A 19,565-nucleotide genomic window follows, 5' to 3' on the forward strand; every position below is an offset into this window, starting at 1 on the left:
CCAGGTGCCGTCTTTATTCTCTTCGCAGGGTGGCGCACGCTAGCCGGGTTGTCGGCGCCGCCCAAGAGAGGGTGCTAAATTAAGCGTCAATGCTTACGCATTTCTAAAATGCAGGTGCCGCAGTGATCTCATAATTTTTTAGCCCATTTACTACGAGCTTCAGGACATAGGCACAATTGTCACATGACAGTCATGTTCGTTATCAGTGGCCTTCAATGAATGTCAATATTTTGAAACGGTGGCAACGAATAAGCTAGCTTATGTCCGCATGGATAAGCGGCACGCAGTATCGCCCAATTCGAAAACAGTGAATTTGGAGCACTTTGGCGCAAATTTTCCCAATTTTTAACAGGTTGGTGCAGCTTATCTCGTTTAGTTCAAGGTTACAGTCACCCGCTTTTTTTGTTTAATACTGTATTGTTCAGGCTAGAGCATCCGCGTTGAACTTTCTCATCTAGCAGAAAAGCAGCAGAAAAGCATGGCAAACATGGAGCCACCACAGGATATGAGCTCTAAAATGTAGAGCCACTTGTCCCCACTTAGCTCGCACATTAAAGGGCACTGGCACTGTGTACCTGTTTGGATAATGCCAGCCTAAACATTTTGAAATGGCAGACTGCTGGCGAGTTGGTGCAAGTTCTTGAGGTGAATAACATACACACAAAACAACACTATAAATTTGTTTTCTGAAAAGGACTGTTTGCAATCCATTGAGACGGGTGAGTATTGCAGAGTGCTTTTTTTTTTTTCAGGAAGAATTCAGAAATTGAAAAAAAATTCCATACAATTTGAAAACCCCATACGTGTAAACTGTGCAAGCCTCGAACAGCTGTGCTAGTTGGTTTGTAATGAAATGAAAGTGAAGCATGGTAGCAGGTGTTCCGTTCACTTCTTTGTGGCCATAGTTAGAAGCGCAGAGGAGTTTGAAGCAACTATGAAGCTGATGACAAAAAATAAAGGGGGGAGGGAGGGAGAGCAGAAACACCAATTTTCAGTTGCTGTTCAAGGAAGACATCAGTACATCAGTACCATACAGAGCAGAAACACTGTGCTCTAGCTGCTACAACCAGAAAAGAAAAACGTAGGGAAGAAAAATACTCCTTCACAATTAACAAACCTTGGTAACCATAATGAAAATTAACAATGTACGGTAGTATTTTTATTGTCGTCCCATTATTCCTCCCAGCATGGAGCCGTGGGTTCAATCCTACACGGTCGTGGTGACCGCGTTTCAATGAAGGCAATGAAGGTGCGCGACGTCAGTGCATGTTAAAGAACCCCCAAGAATCCTCTGGACAACACAATGTCCTCAAAAAATAATCCTCAGGATGTTCCGAGGATGCGGCCGTGTTGTCTGGCACAGTGTTGGGCCACTGCAGTGTCATGTTTCGCCGGCCAGGCACTTTCATCATTACCACCATCAGCCCCTTAAGTGCACTCCAGGATGAAGACCTCTCTCACTGATCTCCAGTTAATGCTACACCCCTCGCCACAAGCAGGCCAGACTGTCCTAGGACCTGCATGATGCTGTGTTGCATCGCAAAAGTGTTTCTCCCTCCCTGTCTTGTGCCACCTGTGGCCCATTTTATCCCCGCAAGCTTCTGAATCTCATCCACCCTCCTACATTTACGTTGTCTAGGAATCCACTCTGTTATCTTAAGGGACCACCGCTTATTTGTTCTCTGCACTACATGCTCACAGCCCATGTCCGGCCCTCCTTGATTAGTTATAATAACCCATGTTATCTCCCCAACACTTGTATAAAGTATTTTAATGCTAGTAGAGCTGACAGTGTGCAGTCGTCATTACTAGATTGTCAAGCAATCAGAAAAGGGCCATGCCCGTCTTTCTTTCCATGCCTAGTCATTCACGGTGTATGGAACACCAAGTCCCCTCCGTAACCCATTCCAGTAACTGCCCTGCACAATGCAATAACCCTTGAGCCCCTGTCACTGAAGGATGGTATGTTGATTGAGGCACCTGTCAGCTATAGATGCTGCTTGGCACCTATGCTGAGTGGTGTGCCTTATCATATACTATTTTACTGCCAGAATGAATATCCGTCCCTCATTTTTACCAGCCACTGTATCTCCATGAAGCATATTCTGTGACCCCCCCCCCCCCCCCCCCCCTTCCTCATTTCTGTCTGCTATTAAATGAGAAGAAACAGACTACTCGTGCAAACGGTATCACGATACCATCACAGCAGTTCCTTGTTGTCACAGGCGCTGACAGCAACAAAAGCTTTCTACTGATACTCCCATGTGGGCTCTGTGCAGATTTATCCACATTTAATCTAAACCAACACAAAAGCGACAAGGTAATGAAGGCAACCATTACCAATGTAATTCATAGGTAAGCCGACTTAACTGCACACAAGATTTACAGTACACTTCAGACAACTAGTGACAGTGCAAATAAGAGTCAATAACTAATAAGCAGTAATGGTCAAGTAAGCCTAAAATTGCAAGAGGAGAGGCAGTGAAGTGATTAATTGACGTGTGCTAGCGGGACTGCCTAAATTAATGCAATCTATAATGGTCTGATATGTGTTGCATGAAAACTAATCACCTAGGGCATCAGCATGCAACCTACAGCTGGTGACCACATATGAATCTATGAACAATCACTTCCACATTTTTAGAATAAAATGTGCTGTCTTACTCTTACCACCACTGTCTGCACAAAACAGAACATCCATCTAGGTGTTCATATTAAGAGTAAAACTCATGTTCAGAGTGAAGTTTTTTGTTTTCATTTAATCTTTCTTGTACCAACCTACGAGGAAAGGTAAACTTGGACCAGGGCAGAGCGCTATCACTTGCAATGGTTTACTTTACATAGCCCTGACAGTACTGCAGGTCACAAAAGTCACCGAGATGATTTATCACCAGCTAATTTTGCTAAAACTTACAAGTCACATTAACAAATGGTACTGGTGACAACAGGAAAAAGAAATTCATATAAAAAAGCTTTATTGTCACATTTCTGGCTGTCATATGACAACACTCACGGCGTAAACCTGAGCTTCAGCTGAGGGCTTTGGCATGTGCGTGCATGTACAAGGAGGGACGGGTCGATCAATCATACAAGTTCCTCACTATCAATTGACTGGCTGCATCGACGAATAACAACGTGCGCATCTCCCCTGTTGAAAACTCATATTAGTCACTGCTTCCTGAACCAAGTTATGCCAGAGAGCACAGCATCTTTGGAAAAGCGTGTACAAATACAGGCAACATTCTATTTAAAGATATCATAGCAGCAAAAGGATACCTGCTTATTAAGCTCCCACATGTTCAAACTAATAGATCATTAAAATGTGTGAGAAATGACACAATCAAGTGGTTAAAAATTGTAAAGCGCAGCCACCACTTACACAACCAAAATAACAGTTAAGTTTATTTTGCAAGTCATCCAGTGCACATTTTCGCAGAGAAATGCACATTACGAATGGCAGCACTGAATGTGCTTAACACCATATGCAGCAAGTTGGGCATAGCTCATATAAACAGTTTTGCAAAACGCAGAGAAAAAAAATTATGGGGACTGGGGTCAGCAGCAGAGGGCACAGATCTGTAACAACTGTCATGATCTAACATTATTACTTCAAACTATGCACTGTGACACAGCGTAAACTCCTGTGTGAATGAAAATGAAAACTGGTTTTTGGGGAAAGGAAATGGTGCAGTATCTACTGCTGTGTTTTCATCAAGCTGTCTTGGATGTTGCAGTGGGCAAGCTGCAGTGGGCCACAAGTTGTTAAATTTATGCCTTAAGAAAGCCAGTAAAATGATAAAATCATACCAAACTGCGACGTTGGCAGAACCAAAAACATTGCACTTTCATGTATTCAGGCAAGAAGTAGTTCATCCTACCAGCTACTGAATGCATGCAGAAAACCAAGTCTATGAAGCATTCCTAGCAAGTTAAAAGCAGAGATGCCAATCACTTAACATGCCTTTGTGCTTAAATAGCTAGGGGCCTTCTTATACAGAGGGGCCCCCAATTTTCTGCTTGCATCAAGTGAACAAAACTGCCAGGCAGAAAGCTTGAACAAAAAACAGGGCACAAAAGTACTGTGCCATTCAGAAAGAGCCCACGTAACAAACTAAGAAGAAAATGCCAAAACTTTAGCTCGAGAACATAAGCAGGGAAAATAAGAGACATCCCTGCACCTAACTTTATCATGCCATACTTCACACAATATATGTTTAATTATCTCTTGCAACTTGACAGTTCTAATGAGCATCTACAAACAAGCCAGACGTACTATATTGTGCGAGACTCAATATCAACTGGCCTTCTTGAAAAGGTTCCTGTTTTGGCAACCTTTCCGTTCCAGCCTAATTCTCTATTACCTACACGCGGACACAGTAACATGAATGCAATGTTTTGCCACATGCTATGGTACACACAAGACTTTGATGTGGCCGGCCAGATCTAACTAAATATGACGCTGGTTGGTTTGTAGACTGTCTCCAAGGTTAATGGCCCGAGGTCCCATTTCAGTCTTAATGGAACTTCCTGCATGTGATTATCATGCAAGAAAACTGATGTATTAAAAAAAATCTGATTATGAAAAATAATGAAGAAAAAAGCAGTATAGGATTTTTCGTAAAGGTGGGCAGCCTAGAAATAACTGCCGCATCACCAAACACCTCAAGCAAAAATGCATTCACATCCCATCACTTGTGAGCTCTTTTCTGGCTGTTTCTAACCCCTAATCCCACATTTTTTCTTTTCCACGGGAAAGCCCTGAAGCACTTGCAAACATGCATTGCATGACATATTCATTACCTTGAAAAAAAAATAACAATGAAAAGGGGGGGGGGGGGGTAAGGAAGGAATCAGTACACAGCAGTCCAAAGAAAGAATGCTCAGTTTTATCTTGGACTTAAAATGACACACACACAAAAGAAAACAGAGCTTCAATTACACAGTCACCTAACCATAAGATACAAACGAACCGACCAACCAGCCAGCCAGGAATGTTTCCAAGATGTCGGGGCTACTGAGAAGGAGACACAAGCTGCAGCTCTCTCCCTCCACTTTCTCGGCACAGACTAGAGATGGGGAATGGCGGCGAGGAGGCAGCAGCGCACTCCCAAGGCCACCACCCAATGTGCACCAGAGTCTGGGCGCGGCTGCCGGCAAGCGCGACCGCACGCCTCACCACCAAGCTGCACACAGCCAGTTTGCCCGCACCAAACCTCTTGCTTTTGCCAGCAGCCTCGAGCACTGTTCTTTTCCACATTTCGCTGCAAACACACACGTTGAGGTGACAATGACAGCGGACTGGCATGGCTGAAGCCGCCTTCTTCTCTGCTTGATCGTCCGTCACTTGTTGTTGGTCAGGGCATTTGATAACCTGGGGACAAGAAGGAAATGGCTCTGTGGTGTCACTGCCTAAACACGTGGTAGTGCCACACTGGCTTTGAGAGGGTATACTGTATGCTGCCACGTCTAAGTCGACTCTGAATATAAATCAACCCCCACACTAGCTGCTTTCACGGACTAAAAAATATTTAATCCAAATATAGTTGAACGTTGTTATTGTGCATATGTAAAAAAAAAAAATGCAAAGCAGTTTGATACAGATGAAATCTGTAATATAACATTTCATCAAAAATGCAATGCACGCAAGAGCAGCGCAATTTAGGCAATGGAGGGGCGACAATTCAGATGATCCTTACTAGAGAAAGGGGGGACCGTTTTCCAAGTTTAGCGCTGCTTCGAAGGCACTCACAGTGATTCAGAAGGTCGCAAGAAACCTAGCACGTTAGGCTGGCTTTCCCATACAGCACTGCTACCATATAATGAAGGGGCCAACTTCCAACTAACGTGTCTTCCCCACATTACAGCCATTTCGCATGGAATATGGTATGTAAGAGCGAAAGCTATCGCCGTTTTCCCTCAACTCCATGGCAGTTGACATGAGCATAAGCACAGAATGGTTATATTGCAAGGCAACAACTGCAGTGTGCTGTTGACCTGTCGACTGGTGTGAGAAGCCTTGCGAGTACATACTGACCATTTGGCTACCAACCCTTCAAGCCGCAGCATTTTCCATGGCACTCTTCTCAAGTGCGAGGTAAAATCGTGACCCTTGGCACAAATGTTCCTCACACCACCACCTGTAGTGTAGCGCCTGCCGCCCACCACTCGAGTGAGCACTGCTTAGTGCTGGGGAGTTGTTCGAAATATTCGTTTATGTCCAACCATGTTCGATATATAAAGTAAAAATTGCATGTGTTTGGTAAAAGTATTGAGGAAGAGTTTGATATGCCACCAATAATTTGTAATATTTGTGTTCATTCTATCGAGGTTTGAACGTATAAGTAGACGCATACCCCCCCTCCCGCCCTCTGCAGGATGGCATCGCATTGCGTGCAGCTCAAAGCGAAAATCGCGTAATCATGCAATTGCAAGGCCAGCAGTCAGAGGCAAATGGAGGTTAACGGCGATAACTGTGCTCCATACTGCCTTCCATACTAGCATGCGCCCAGATGACTAGCGGCCAACAGAGCTACCAAACTACTCACTGTCCTGCAGTTTTGTATTTCAATGTGACGTGCACTTCGGGGGGTACACAAAGTTTTCACTTGCGCTGTCTACCACTCGTCACGGAAAGCAACTGCCAGCATGAGCGAGCTGCTTAATGGCACAAAGTTTGAATTCCCATAGCAGAAGCAGCTTTCATACGAATTAACATTTTTTTTTTCACACATCCTGCTGGGAATGGGCACTGGCACAAAGCATGCAGTACCTGTTGCTCAGCTGAAACTACCTTTCTTAAAACACATAAATAAGTCGACTCCACATACAGGCGAGGCAAACCTCTTATACATGGCATTATACGGTTAATTTTTTTAGAAGCATTAAAGGAACGCTGAGGACAGCCTATTTTTTTTTTTAAATAGATTGCACGCCTCTGATTCTGCTGATGTTTGTTCAGCCGCAAAAGACATTTATTGCAGAGAAAATTAGATTCAAAAGTGGAACATTACTTTTCCTACGCCATTCCATTCAAATTCATGACGTCTACACCAAAAAGAACTCGGTGATTACCATTCAGAAATGAATGGCAATGTACTTTAGCCCAGGGGATATGCATGAAAAAAAACACTGTCTTGATGCACTCTAGTTTAATACGGTCACTGCATCGTGAGTCACCGGCAAGTCACATCACATATCCATGCTGTGTAGCCTCGAATACAAGGGCCACATAATGAAGCCATATGACAGATTACTTTGTTAGCTCTAAGGAAGAGGACCTCATTAAGAAATCTGTCCCATAACTTCATCGTGAGACCTAGTATTTGTAGCCGCACAGATAAAAAAATGTCACCCACCAGTGACCCATGACGCAGTGAACAAGTTAGTTGTGATCAGCTGGCGATGGCGATGCCTGCATTACATCTTGGATTTTTGTGGTTAAAATGCGGTAAACTGTTGATACAGGTCAACTTTAGTTTGATCTGAGTGTACCCTTAAAGACTGCAATAAAGAATACAGTAGCAATACCATGTGGCAATCGGCAATCATAATATGTTCAAAGCACACGCATTAAGCATTAACACTAGTCAAAAGAAAAGAATAGGCACAGTGAAGCCCAACCATCATGCATTTATAGGACTGAGTGAAAGTGTGCCGGACCTAAAAAGTAAACAAAAACTTTCAGCACCGATTCTAGGGCTCAAATGATAGATATGACCTGGACTTTTAAATGACCTTTGAACTACAAATTACTGAACTCTGAAAAACTATGAGCTACAGCGGTCAGATTTATAGAGCAGGCATATATTGGGATGAAGAAGGAAGAGTGAGAAAATATGCTTACCTAATGACAGGCACAGGTCAACGAAAATACTCAGAATTCATGCCACGAATAAAAGCATGACCTCATCTGCTGCTGCTATTGCACCCTTGTGCTAGGCTACCTTCTGAAGAAATTACTACTTGAAAATAGCTATAAATACCACATAGTACTGCCATACGTGCAGACATCTGACAGACCTTGGCAAAGCAAGAGGGCCAACCTACCAGCTCTGCTAATTCGTGTGTGTAGCATGCTTTTATGGTAGATTATAAATATCTGCTATAAAAATAAGCAGCACCAATAAACAACCTGTGCTGAAGTTTGCCATATCAACTGCAGCACCATAACACATAGCCTAGCGAGAGGAGCCAAGAGATTTTGGCGCACCTGTACTGCTTTTCCACACCGCCTGTCTGCGCTTATCGGCATGATCATCCACGCTCTGTTAAAGCCGCACGTGAGGTGCGTCACCTAACCGGGCTATGACGGGAAAAGCTAGAAAAGGAACGTCGCCAGTCAAACATGCCCCTCTAATGATTAGGAATGTGGTCTCTTCTTTGTAGCAGTCCAACCAGCCGGTGGCACCAATTTTTAGGTGCCCAGTGGAACAATTCTAGCACTAAATGGGCACTGCAGGCTGCCTATACTACAAGACATATTTTTGAAACTGAAAATACTGATGTATAACAAACCAAAGCAAAACATAAAAAATCAGGGGCAGGCAGCAGAGTTAAATCAACTTAACAGAGTAACACAGCTTTTTTTACTCTCGCTAGACAAATAGGAGTAACAAAGCAACAACCTAAAAGATCAACTTTAAAGCTTTAGTTACCATTCCATGGCTTCATCCAGGCCATTCCCCTTGAGTGCAGATGTCTTAAATATTTGAAATGTGCGGTTCTTTAATGCATCTAAGCCAAGTGCTGAGTGTATCTCGGACACTGTCATAGCTTCATCCAAATCCTGTTTGTTGGCAAGAACCACAAGGATGGCTTTCTTCAACTCCTCTTCCTGCCATAAAATGAAACAGTGCAGCATGAAGTTCTGTTACCACAATAGTAAGATGACAGGAAACAATGACAAGACAAGAAACAATAAAGCAGAGAGCCAGCTATCTAAATTTTATGTGTCTTTGTTATTCAAATGAATTCTTCCAGTATTCTTTCTCTAAAAATACCAGCGCGTTCAAAAAGACGTGAAGCTTCAAGACCTTAAGCATCTGAATTTCTTTTCTGAATTGATTTCTGCACATCACGCCTCAAAAGACTTTTGCACCACACCTTCAACGCAAAAGCTCAGAAAAAAAAGACATTAACAAAAGGCAAATTGCACAGAAAGAATGTGATAAGCTCGTTACACGCAGGTGCCATTTTTACAGGTGTGCAGCAAGCACATACGTTCAGATAAGATGCCAACAGCGCAAACGAAGTGATCCAATGGCAAAAGCTGCTGTGTTGTGTTGGCACTACCACACTACTGCTTGCACAGTAGTGTTCCGAAATGCCTAGAGTGAAGTGCTGTATTCTACAGTTTCTTGTGTGAGGAATTCCTTTCAATCCCAGGATGTCTGTCAAAGAAGGCTGGATAAACACTTAGTTGCATTGCAGCTTGCTACCCATACCTCTAAGTCAGCTTCCCTTGACACTGAAGGGGATTCACTCCCTGTGCACCTGTCTTTTGTACAAAAAATGAAAATAATGATGATAATGCATGTGGTAAAGCGAATGATGAGTGCCAGCTATGGAGGCACAATTACGCTCCAATCCCATTTATACAGTCGATACCACTCGTGCAGGTTGCTCCGGCCTTCCTCAAAGTTCCTTGTTCTCGACACGTTCGAGTTCTGAGAAGAGTCCCGAGAACAGCAGCACGTGGGGAGTGAAGATAACAGGGCAGTAGCTAAGTTCTGGAGTGGTTGCAAAAATCTTCTGCCACTCTCCCTCGCCCCTCTCCAAAGCCCCCGTACAGGTGCCTGTACGGAGCTTCAGAGAGAGGGCCAGGTACTGTTACACTTTTTGGAAGATGCAATGCAGTTGGCAAGGTCTCCTACTTGCAGTAGCATTGTGGTGGCCACTTCGAAGAGCAGGATGCTTGGTGTCAAATCCCACGGCTCACTAATGAGCTGCCAATCATTAAAGAGGCTCAAGGCTTTCATGGATGCCCCTTTGCCACGAATGCCAGGACAGTTAGTCTTTTGGCTTTCATTCCTGGTTCTTTAGCCATTTCTTGTATTTTTTCCTTTCCCTTGGAAGCTTAGCTATGGCATTTGAGTGCCATTCCTTTATATCACTTTTCTTTATAGGGCACGGCAGCGAAGAAGCGCGCTAGCTACCATCATTCACATTCATCGCAGACATTTCCCGACTTCAAAAACTATTACATTTTCCAGGAACCTTCGTCTTATGAGCCAGCACTCTAACAGATGCAGTGCTGTGGGCTTCTAACGCCAAGCATTGGCACATGCGGTGCCAGGCATGGAAATGTCTCATGCTGGCATTGGCAAGCTACTGTGAAGCAGGTGAAACTATACGAAATATGCACACATCTACAGGGCAATGGAAGATGTTGCCACACCTAGCTTATCGTGGTGTAAGAAAGCTGACTTGGAGGTCCGGCAATTGGTCTACACAGCTAAGTTCAGGCAAATGAAACCATCCTAAAATCTCAAGAGTAACAGTGCCATGCACAAAACTTAACTCAGCTTGCAGTGGAACTATGGGCTACAAAAATCACTAACTGCAAATAAGTTTGTTGAGCACACGAGTATTTTTCTACGGGAGCCGACAACAAACAAGAATTGAGGAAGGAGTACCCATGTAGCCACTCATGAAATGTAACAAGCAGATTGTTACATTCCACAAATGCTCCCCCATACTGGGCAACTTTCGGGCTCCTTCTAAATAGACACAATGTACCGCCACTAATTAACAAGGTTAAACAGTACAGAGAAAATTAGTTGATCGTTAAGTGCTGGAACATATCGCAAATTAATAAAGTGATAAAATCACATGTCAAGTGTTCTTTCTGCCCGTAACAAATTATTTTTATGAGGCAATACCTCTGAGCAATCAGTGCAAGGATAGGATAGAAAAATATTCTGTTAAAGCACTTCTCTAGTGCCTCAGCAATCATACAGAGACAAAAGTTGTCCTCACCTCAAGCATGGAAACCAGTTCTTCTTTAGATATGCCGATGCGATCCCTGTCTGCACTGTCTACTACATATATGATGGCATCAGTGTTGGAAAAGTAACACCGCCAGTATGGCCTGAAATAAATACAGCAAAGATGATCACTGTCACCAAAGCCTTAGGAGACTGACAGCACACAAATCTACAGCACGCCACCTTTAAGATGATGACAGTATGTGATAAAAAATACCCAAAATGTCAGAATGTACAGAGCATGCAAGCAGTACCAGTGAAATGGGAATGAGTAAAGCATGGCATAAGTAAAAAGATAATCAAATGAAATCATCAAGCACCGAGAGAAAAAAAAGTTTTCAGAAGTTACACACAGAAAATGCAAAGAATGAGCCATTCAGGTGATGTGGCTTTTAGAGTTTACTGCAGCTCTTTTGTCACACAAGAGAAAATTTGTATAACGTTTATCAAAGCATTCTTGCAACCACCCTATTTCTGAAGCAAGCAATACTCCATTTAAAGGGACAGTGACGAGAACTCTATCAATTTTTTTTTTGTTCGCAAAATCTGATTTCATGGCTTTGTTGCCGCTTGTCCGGGAGCGAAAGATGCATTTATTTCAAAGAAATTTGGATTCGAAGTTGAAAATGTTTTTCCCGCGCTCCGATTCAAACTCGACGCACTCTTATGACGTTACGGCGTGCTCTTATCGTCATAAGACGGAGTGACATGAAACGTGACGTAAACGCAGACTCCGCGTTTCTGGCGGCTAGCGGTGCGGTCTATTAGCAGCCAAAATGAGAGCTACCGCCGCCGCACGTTGAAGGCATCTATCAGGGGTCACTACTGTCGCTTCGTTTACGTTTGCACTGAGTCTTGCCAGCGTTACGATGGATCCCGTTCCCGAACCCGACAACGAAGTTCTCGCAAAAACTTCGGCCTGCATTTAAGCGACCTCAGCCCCACAGAGTGTGCAATGCTTTTGAGGGAGCATGGTTAGGTTAGGTGCCGGCAGGTCGTTTCCCCCTTCCTCAGTGAGCAGCCATTGCTAATTAAATGTAACCCCAGTGCGGGGAGTCGCGAGGGGCGAAGACAAGGTCGCCGCTTCGCGCGCATCGGAGACTTTACGAAGCTTTGGGGCTAATGGATTGTGATTCGTTGAACAGCGCCGTTGCACGGAGCAGCAGGTGGCATCGAGGAGGTTTCCCATGGTTGCAAGGGACAGCTTCTTTTTTTTTGCACAAAAAAAAACACAGATGGGTGCTCAATGGCACTCGCATTTAAAGTTGGCGGCTTGAAAGTAAAGCCGACGCATGATGCTTCAACGGGTTCCACGCGCTACCGGAGGTACGGGGTCCACCGGATCGGGCTCTCGCGCTTACTTGCGTGTACCTTCATATGTGTACTGTGAATGGATTAAATTAGACGAGAGCTCGAATAGATCAGGTCCGCCCAACTGCCGAAGCTACTCAATGGAGCCGCAAACAAACGATATAGAGGAGAGCAGAGTCACAGTCCCTGCAGGTTCCAAATCTCTTTTTCTTAACTGCCTTGTATCTTGTCTTCCGTCCCTAATAAACGATTTCCGTTAAGTAGTTCAAAGGTGACTAGCACAGCCAGGAACGTTTTGCCGGGCGAGCGTACGAACACAAGTGCTCTTTATACTGCCAACTGCTTTGTACGACCCCCGACCATCGTGCCATCATAGTTTTTTATCGACCGTGGTGATAATCTGACCAGCCTTAACAGGCTCCTTCAAAGGTTAACTAGCACTTGTAGCGGCACTTGCACTTCCTCTGGGGTTCAGTGCTTGTAAATCGAGGCACGTCAAAAACAAAACCACGGGGCACGCAAAGCTCATAGACGCGAAGTGCCATAACAAACCGAAACTCTCCTGGCCGCCTGTGGCGCCGCCAAGCATCGCTTTTCTTTGCTTCCAACCATTCAGGTTGTCTTTTTTCTGTCTTCCTTGTGTGATAAAAGTGCACTATCGGTTCCGAAACAAATTTTGCTTCAATACTGAACCGCTCAACATTCCTTTGTCAGCCTCAGAGATTCGTGGTGCCCATGGAGGAAGGAAAATTCCTCCAAGGCGGCGTCTCTTGTCCTATGACGTCATCACGCTTGTACTTGCGAGACTGGCCTGTGGTGGCGATACCTGTACTTTGGTTCTTGCTATTTTCTACCTTACAAGAGCTTTGTTTTCAGCAAGAGTGGCGTTCTCGTGACCAGGAGCTGGTATTCTATCGATACAAGCCAACTTCAGTTTCTCCTCAGTGTCCCTTTAAAAAGCAGAATGTGCCTAACTAGATGCTGAATGCAAAATGACCTGCAATTCAGCATTGTCCTTACCAAGATAAAATAATGCCTGCATGAATAAAACCTCATTCAGCTTAGCTCTCAGCTTTCGGATATTGATGTCTAAGCTGCAGTCTTTTCTCACACAATACTATACAGACATGCACGCTAACTCCTTTTTTTCTTCAATTGTGTCTGTGGAAAACTAAACTTATGTTCCTGAACTGCTCACAGAGCTCATCCTGAAGGGAGTACATTGCATAACATCCAATCCTCTAAACATTCAACGCTGCATTTCAGAATTAAGTACACAATGTTTTGAGGGAATGAAATTCCTTATAAGATGCCTTATTAGCTATTCGCCATTCAAAATGAATGAACTTGCCTGATACTTGTCTGGCCACCCAAGTCCCAAACCTGGAACTTAAGATTCTTATATGTGACTTGCTCAACATTGAACCCAATGGCTGAAAAACAAGAAAAAAAATGCTGCTGTAGTTAATCAGACACATAAAACCCTTCGCAAAAAATGCATTTCATACATGCACCTGTAAAGGATAGCTGATACCTCTGTCAAAACACCACACCAAACTCACTGAAACTAGACTTTCTGGCAGCTTTCTTCAGCTATTCAGTGACCAGTATGAGCATGAGGCATACCCGAGTCAATGGCCCACACTGCAGCCTTGCTATGCTAAATTCCTCTGCACCAGTCGGATCACCACAAGGTGGCAAGCTTTTGTGATCACAGCATGCTAAGGCTCTGATGTCCTATGTTCTTTTCATTGCCAGAATGAAAATATAAAACAAAAACAACAAGAATATGTCCCACTGGCTGATATCAACCTCTAGACCATGACTGTGTCCCTTTTGTAGCAATAGCTGCATTACGGTAGCATTTCGAGACTTCAGCGTGGCGGCGCCGTTACGCTGTCATGTGGTGCGGAGCCGCTGCCGGCGGCGCGGTGCCGTGGCTGATCACGTGGTTGGTCACGTGACCAAGTTCCACTCGGCCAGCTGTAGCTATTGCATCACTCAAGGTTTAACCAGAGCTAAACTACCGCAAATTTTTTTTTTTTACCAGAAATGGGCTTGGGCAGGGCATGTAATGCGAAAGCAAGATAACCGCTGGTCCTTAAGGATAACAGTATGGTTTTTAAGGGAAGGCAAGCGTAGCAGGGGGCGGCAGACCGTTAGGTGGGCGGATGAGATTGGGAAGTTTGCAGGTATAGGGTGGGCGCAGCTGGCAAAGAATAGGGTTAATTGGAGAGACATGGGAGAGGCCTTTGCCCTGCAATGGGCATAGTCAGGCTGATGATGATGTGTCCCTTTTGAAATAATGCCACAGGAGGCACAGCATTGTGTCTCCACAGCTCACCTAGCATGGGCAGGAAAAAAGTAGAGCATGGGCTGCCGCATTTATATGCCTGCCGAATTATTTAAGTAATCTGTGGGAAGGCAGTGCCAGTCAAGCTTTGCAGCGGCACAGCTGAGAGCAGTCCTGCTATTTAGAGCCAGTAAATAAACAGTGCTGGTCAGCACAAAGCCAAAAGATTGCCAGCTGACTGCTATTTATGCACAGCGGGCATAAAGTAGACAGAACAACAAGACGCCATCTTTACATATTAGCACTAGCCACCTAGGCTTGCACTACTGTAATTACAGCCTATTTCCATTGCTGATCATAATACTGCTGATGCTGGAACATAAGCGGCTAGTACTGTAGTAAAGGTGAAGTCTCGTTCTACTCTTCTTTGCCTGTGCACCATTTGGTCATGCTGTCCATTCATAACTATGACGTCTTAAGGTAGTAGCTTTGCAAGAAGTTGTCTGCTACTATTACTCATTTACTACAAAGACAAGAGTGCCAGTACCACTTTTGCAGCATTGTGATGCCAGTGACGAGAGACTTGCCATCATCAAACAAGCTATGCCCTACATCAGTGGAGACCTGTACAGCTCCACATTTGAACCAGCTCAGATTGCATGAAAGGACTGTGCAATACAAGGCGTAAGTATTAAGTGCAAACACAGGCATCCAGCTGTAGAACTCTGCCAGTCATGAGTGAGAAAGCATAATTTATGTGGCATAATGCTCATAAGCATCAAATGGGAGTTTTGTATTATTGGTAGTCCCTTCCCATTGGCAGTAGAGCTTAATGACATTTACTATACAACATCAAAAAAGCTAAAATTTGGACATTGCACAATTCCCCACACAGCCAGAAAAATCATCTTTTCTTGCCTGCCAAACCAATAGCACTTTGTATTTAACCAGCAGGCTGAATGCAATGAACTGGGCAGCAAGAGAGGTGCATTTAGTCATTCCAGCTCCTACAGGTGGCACAGCCGTAGCACGACATGGCATATGAGGTGGTCATAGCCCCAGTGCCATAGAGTTTCTAATTTAGAAGCAAACCTTGGCATTGCGGCATCTTTCCTAGCTAAGCAGCAGTAAGTCATTATCGCATATTAATAACAGCCTATGCCAGTTTGGCTGTATTACAGCCCCGCAACAAATGTGAATCTATATGAACATGGAATTGCTAGTTTGCAAGTGCAGCAAAAACTCTGCTAACATTGACAAATGAACAAAAGAAAAACTAGTTTTTCTGAGCTTAACCTTTTTTTTTCTGTGCTGCAATTATGTGATTTATCGCACACTATTCTTACACCAAATATTGTGGCTAGTTTGTTTGCAGCATACGTTAGTCACATATGTGGTAAAACTAGAAAAGGTAATGTATACTACCCTGTGATGCAGCAGCCAAAGGGTAATTTGAGCTTAACGGAACAGCCTAAATTAGTGCCCGAAATGTGTTTTTGGCTAGCAGAGGAAATGCGCCGTGGCAGAGTGAGCCCACGACAGTTGTAAAGAAACATTTGCCGTAATTCGGCCCCTTTGCACATTACATCCAAGAAACAAAAAAATGTAACTAAAATTATTGCCGTTCACATCACTATTTCGCAGTCACAGTGCGGCCAGAAAGGGACGTTTAATCTTTATCTCAATCGACCGAAGCTGGATGACAGCTGTAACAAATAACTGCAATGGAGTGAAATTCATATGGGGAATGAGGAAAAGGCTTCTTTTGCTGCAACCTTCTGGCAGAAGATATCGCCAATGCAGTTCAATCAGATTAGTGTTTAAGCACTGCTCTGCTTTCGTGCAGCTGCATGAAATTGAGCCCCCGTTAATGCGATTCGGTGCAACGGTTGTTTAAAAAGGTCTCCGAACAGGAATGCATGACAACGCAGCTCCAAGTGCCAACAAAGTACATCACTGAAAAACACTCGGGTCATGGGGATGAAATGCCCTACCAACCAACCCAAACACACTTAGCCTTCTGCACATTTTTTTGGTGGCAGGAACAAGTTTTAGTGGCAGGAACACGGAACAGCAAAAGTATTACTATTTTCGGTGTATATTGTCATACTTCAAACCACTTGGTCGCCTGCGCCATGCAAAGCAGCCAGGAGCAGCCATGAGCTGGCTGCTTCAGGAAGAGGCTGCGTGGCGTCACCACCATTGCTGGAATGACTGAATTGTGGCTGATGTGGGGTTTATGGCCCTGTTCCTGTAGAGCACCAAGTGCCTAATCTTACCACCTATGCTGGCAATCCCTGTAGAAAGTGCTTTTACCCACAAAGTTTGCTGCACAGCTGGTGTTTTCAGCTAAGTGTTGAAGCTAAGAGTCACATGGACTCCAAATACAAAATACCATCCCGGAACATAAGAAACATCGCAACATACAAAAGAGGTTTTTTTCGGTGGGCTTCCATGCCAAATGACTAGTTTACAGAGGTTGAGACAGCATTTCAAAGTTATCTGCCTAGTGGTGTAATGAACAGTCTGCACCTCAGTTTTTGAGAGAAGACCAAACAGGCATGCTTGTGGTCCACTAGGGGATAGGTCAGTCCTAGCCAAAAGGCAACTACACTGGGAAAAAGTGATGCTTATCACAAATGAACTTTTTTCACAATGTCACTGCGACTTTAACCTGACCCAATAGCATGAACATTCACATTGCAGGAGCACTACCACACAGCATGGATATTGCAATTTTAACATTGATGTCTATGCTCCGTTTGCACATGAGCATAATCCCAAGATCGCCAAAACTGGGGCTATAATCGGATACAACTGAAGTCTACAGTGAAGTTCTGCCCACATTCAGGACAGCCAAACAAATTCCTCCGTGACAAAAAGTAGACTGCTGTTGAAACTTTTATAGTTACGTAAACAAGAAGCTAAAGAGGAGACAAAATTATGAGCTCGAGAATTTTGATGCCTCTAGCTTGTTCGACGCAGTCAAACATTAGCTGATTTTGTCCACTGTTTTGATTGGTCCGTGCAGTAATGCAGGAAGCCACGGACCATGGCCCATTGTTACTAAGTGCTGTTTTTTTAAGTTGCATCCTTATGTAGCGTGCAATGCATTATGAGCATAACACAAGCCACCTAAATAGCACTAAGACAGCAAGGACAACATAAAGTAAACAGATGAGAAAGCACTACACCCTGTCGTTATGTCATTCATGTTGTGTATGTCCCCTCTTCCATGGCCTGTTTATGCACGCAGTTTTGTCATAATGATCTATGACCTGAGTAGCACATGTTGCATCAGTAGCATTTAGGCAGCTCTCTAGAAATTTATCTTTCCAAACGATGAAGCAGAACTAAAAAATATAGTTAAATCCCTGCATTCTATGCTAACACTTCAAAAGTGAACTAAGTTTCACCGCCTGTTAAACATCTGCCTTGCTAACAAGTCAAAATAGATGTGATCACTTCCTGGGTGGTGACAGTGCATTCACGAGATGCGGATGAAGTGCGGAGAGCAACCAAGGGAGGGTGTGGGATGAACTCACTAGGAATGGTAGTGACAACCTCGCCAACTTGCAACCGGTACAAAATGGTAGTCTTTCCAGCGCCGTCCAGTCCCAGTATCAGGATCCGCATCTCCCGGCTGCCCAGCAAGCCTCTGAAGTAGCTCAGAAGCCCACCTGTTTCAAAATATTGCCACGACACACGTTCAGTCGGCGCGCCGTGGACTCTAGATCACTCGTAAATTCTAAAGTGCGAATGGTCCACAGATGTCGCCGCAGTTGAGCAGACGCACTTTACGACGTTACCAAGTCAACGCAATGAAAGGCTCCCAAACGAGAGCGTGCAAAACGCCGAATCGTTATGCGAAACCACTCTAAGTAGTTCGGCTGATAGGACAAACACTTTATAATTCGATATCAACTTTAGTGCATAGCGCGCTGAATAACGCCCGAGAATATTGCGGAGTAAAAAACCCAACGTGCAAAGCTCAAAAAGCTGCCGGTATGACCACCTCAGCACTTCAGTGCTGTGAAAGCGATCAGTCATGTGCGGCCAATGACGTAACCCATTCGTTACTTGCTTAAACTGCATGGCCAAGAACAATGAATAAATGTTCCGCTAACTCGTCACTACTTAGGCCGTCGCTCCCACTCAAATGACATACCGCCTGTTCACCAGCCGGCATCGAAAGTTCCGATCTTTATCAAGTATGGGAAATAATTGACTGGGCTAAAAAACGTTAGATACATAACGAGTATTTTCGACTCTGTAGGTGTTATCCAAAGGGTATCTTGCGACCGTAGGGCACGACAAGCACAACACGGCAAATGACAAGACAGCGGTACTCCTAAACCACCCTAAGCCCGGCGGTTCAAGTGAACGGGGGATAAGAGTTTAGCTCAGGCTACAAGCAGAACATCGCTTAATGTATGAAACAAGGGGGCTTTACATTCTGTCACCACACGTCAGGAGAGATCGCCCCTAAAAGTAGCCCACACAGAGCAAGTTTTTAAAGAATTCCATTCGGAACAGAACGAGCTGGGAACCGGACGCTCTTAGCGGCCTCGACAACAGAATTTTGGTTAGCTCAGGCCCACCGCACGATAAACCCTAGGTAGATCATAGGAATGGCTTACCCATTTTCAAAGGGAAAACGGTTTCCAGGCAGCTGGAACCTCAGTTTTATTTTAATATAAACAAGCAATCCTACCGCGTGAAACGTGTCTTCGCCAACTGCGCATGCTCCGTGCCCAACCTAGCATCGCTCGTGCAAGCCTTTCGGTCTCTCTTCACTCGTTGCAGAGGGCGCCACAAAGAATACACTTTAAGACTACTATTTGATTCTTCCGGCGTCAAACAAGTACACACACAAAAAAAAAGTTTTCGCAGATTATGATAACCACTTGCAAGGCTATTTTTTCTTCAAGTACGATAAGTCAGTGATGGGAAATTCTGCGATCAAGCAGAATCAT

General features: G+C 44.3%; 1 protein-coding gene across 1 annotated transcript; it reads right to left on the bottom strand.

Annotated features, from left to right (window-relative positions):
* Positions 1-2,958: 2,958 nt before the first annotated feature.
* Arl1 (ADP ribosylation factor-like 1) lies at positions 2,959-19,365 on the bottom strand. Its single transcript, XM_077661967.1, has 6 exons — positions 19,230-19,365; positions 18,135-18,269; positions 13,648-13,729; positions 10,978-11,089; positions 8,655-8,833; positions 2,959-5,371 (listed from the first exon to the last, which is right to left on the bottom strand). Exons 1-6 carry the CDS (start codon positions 19,231-19,233, stop codon positions 5,341-5,343), a joined length of 543 nt encoding a protein of 180 aa, XP_077518093.1. The 5' UTR covers positions 19,234-19,365; the 3' UTR covers positions 2,959-5,340.
* Between the last annotated feature and the right edge of the window lie 200 nt (positions 19,366-19,565).

This window comes from Amblyomma americanum, chromosome 4 (assembly GCF_052857255.1).
Source record: "Amblyomma americanum isolate KBUSLIRL-KWMA chromosome 4, ASM5285725v1, whole genome shotgun sequence".
NCBI lineage: Eukaryota > Metazoa > Arthropoda > Arachnida > Ixodida > Ixodidae > Amblyomma > Amblyomma americanum.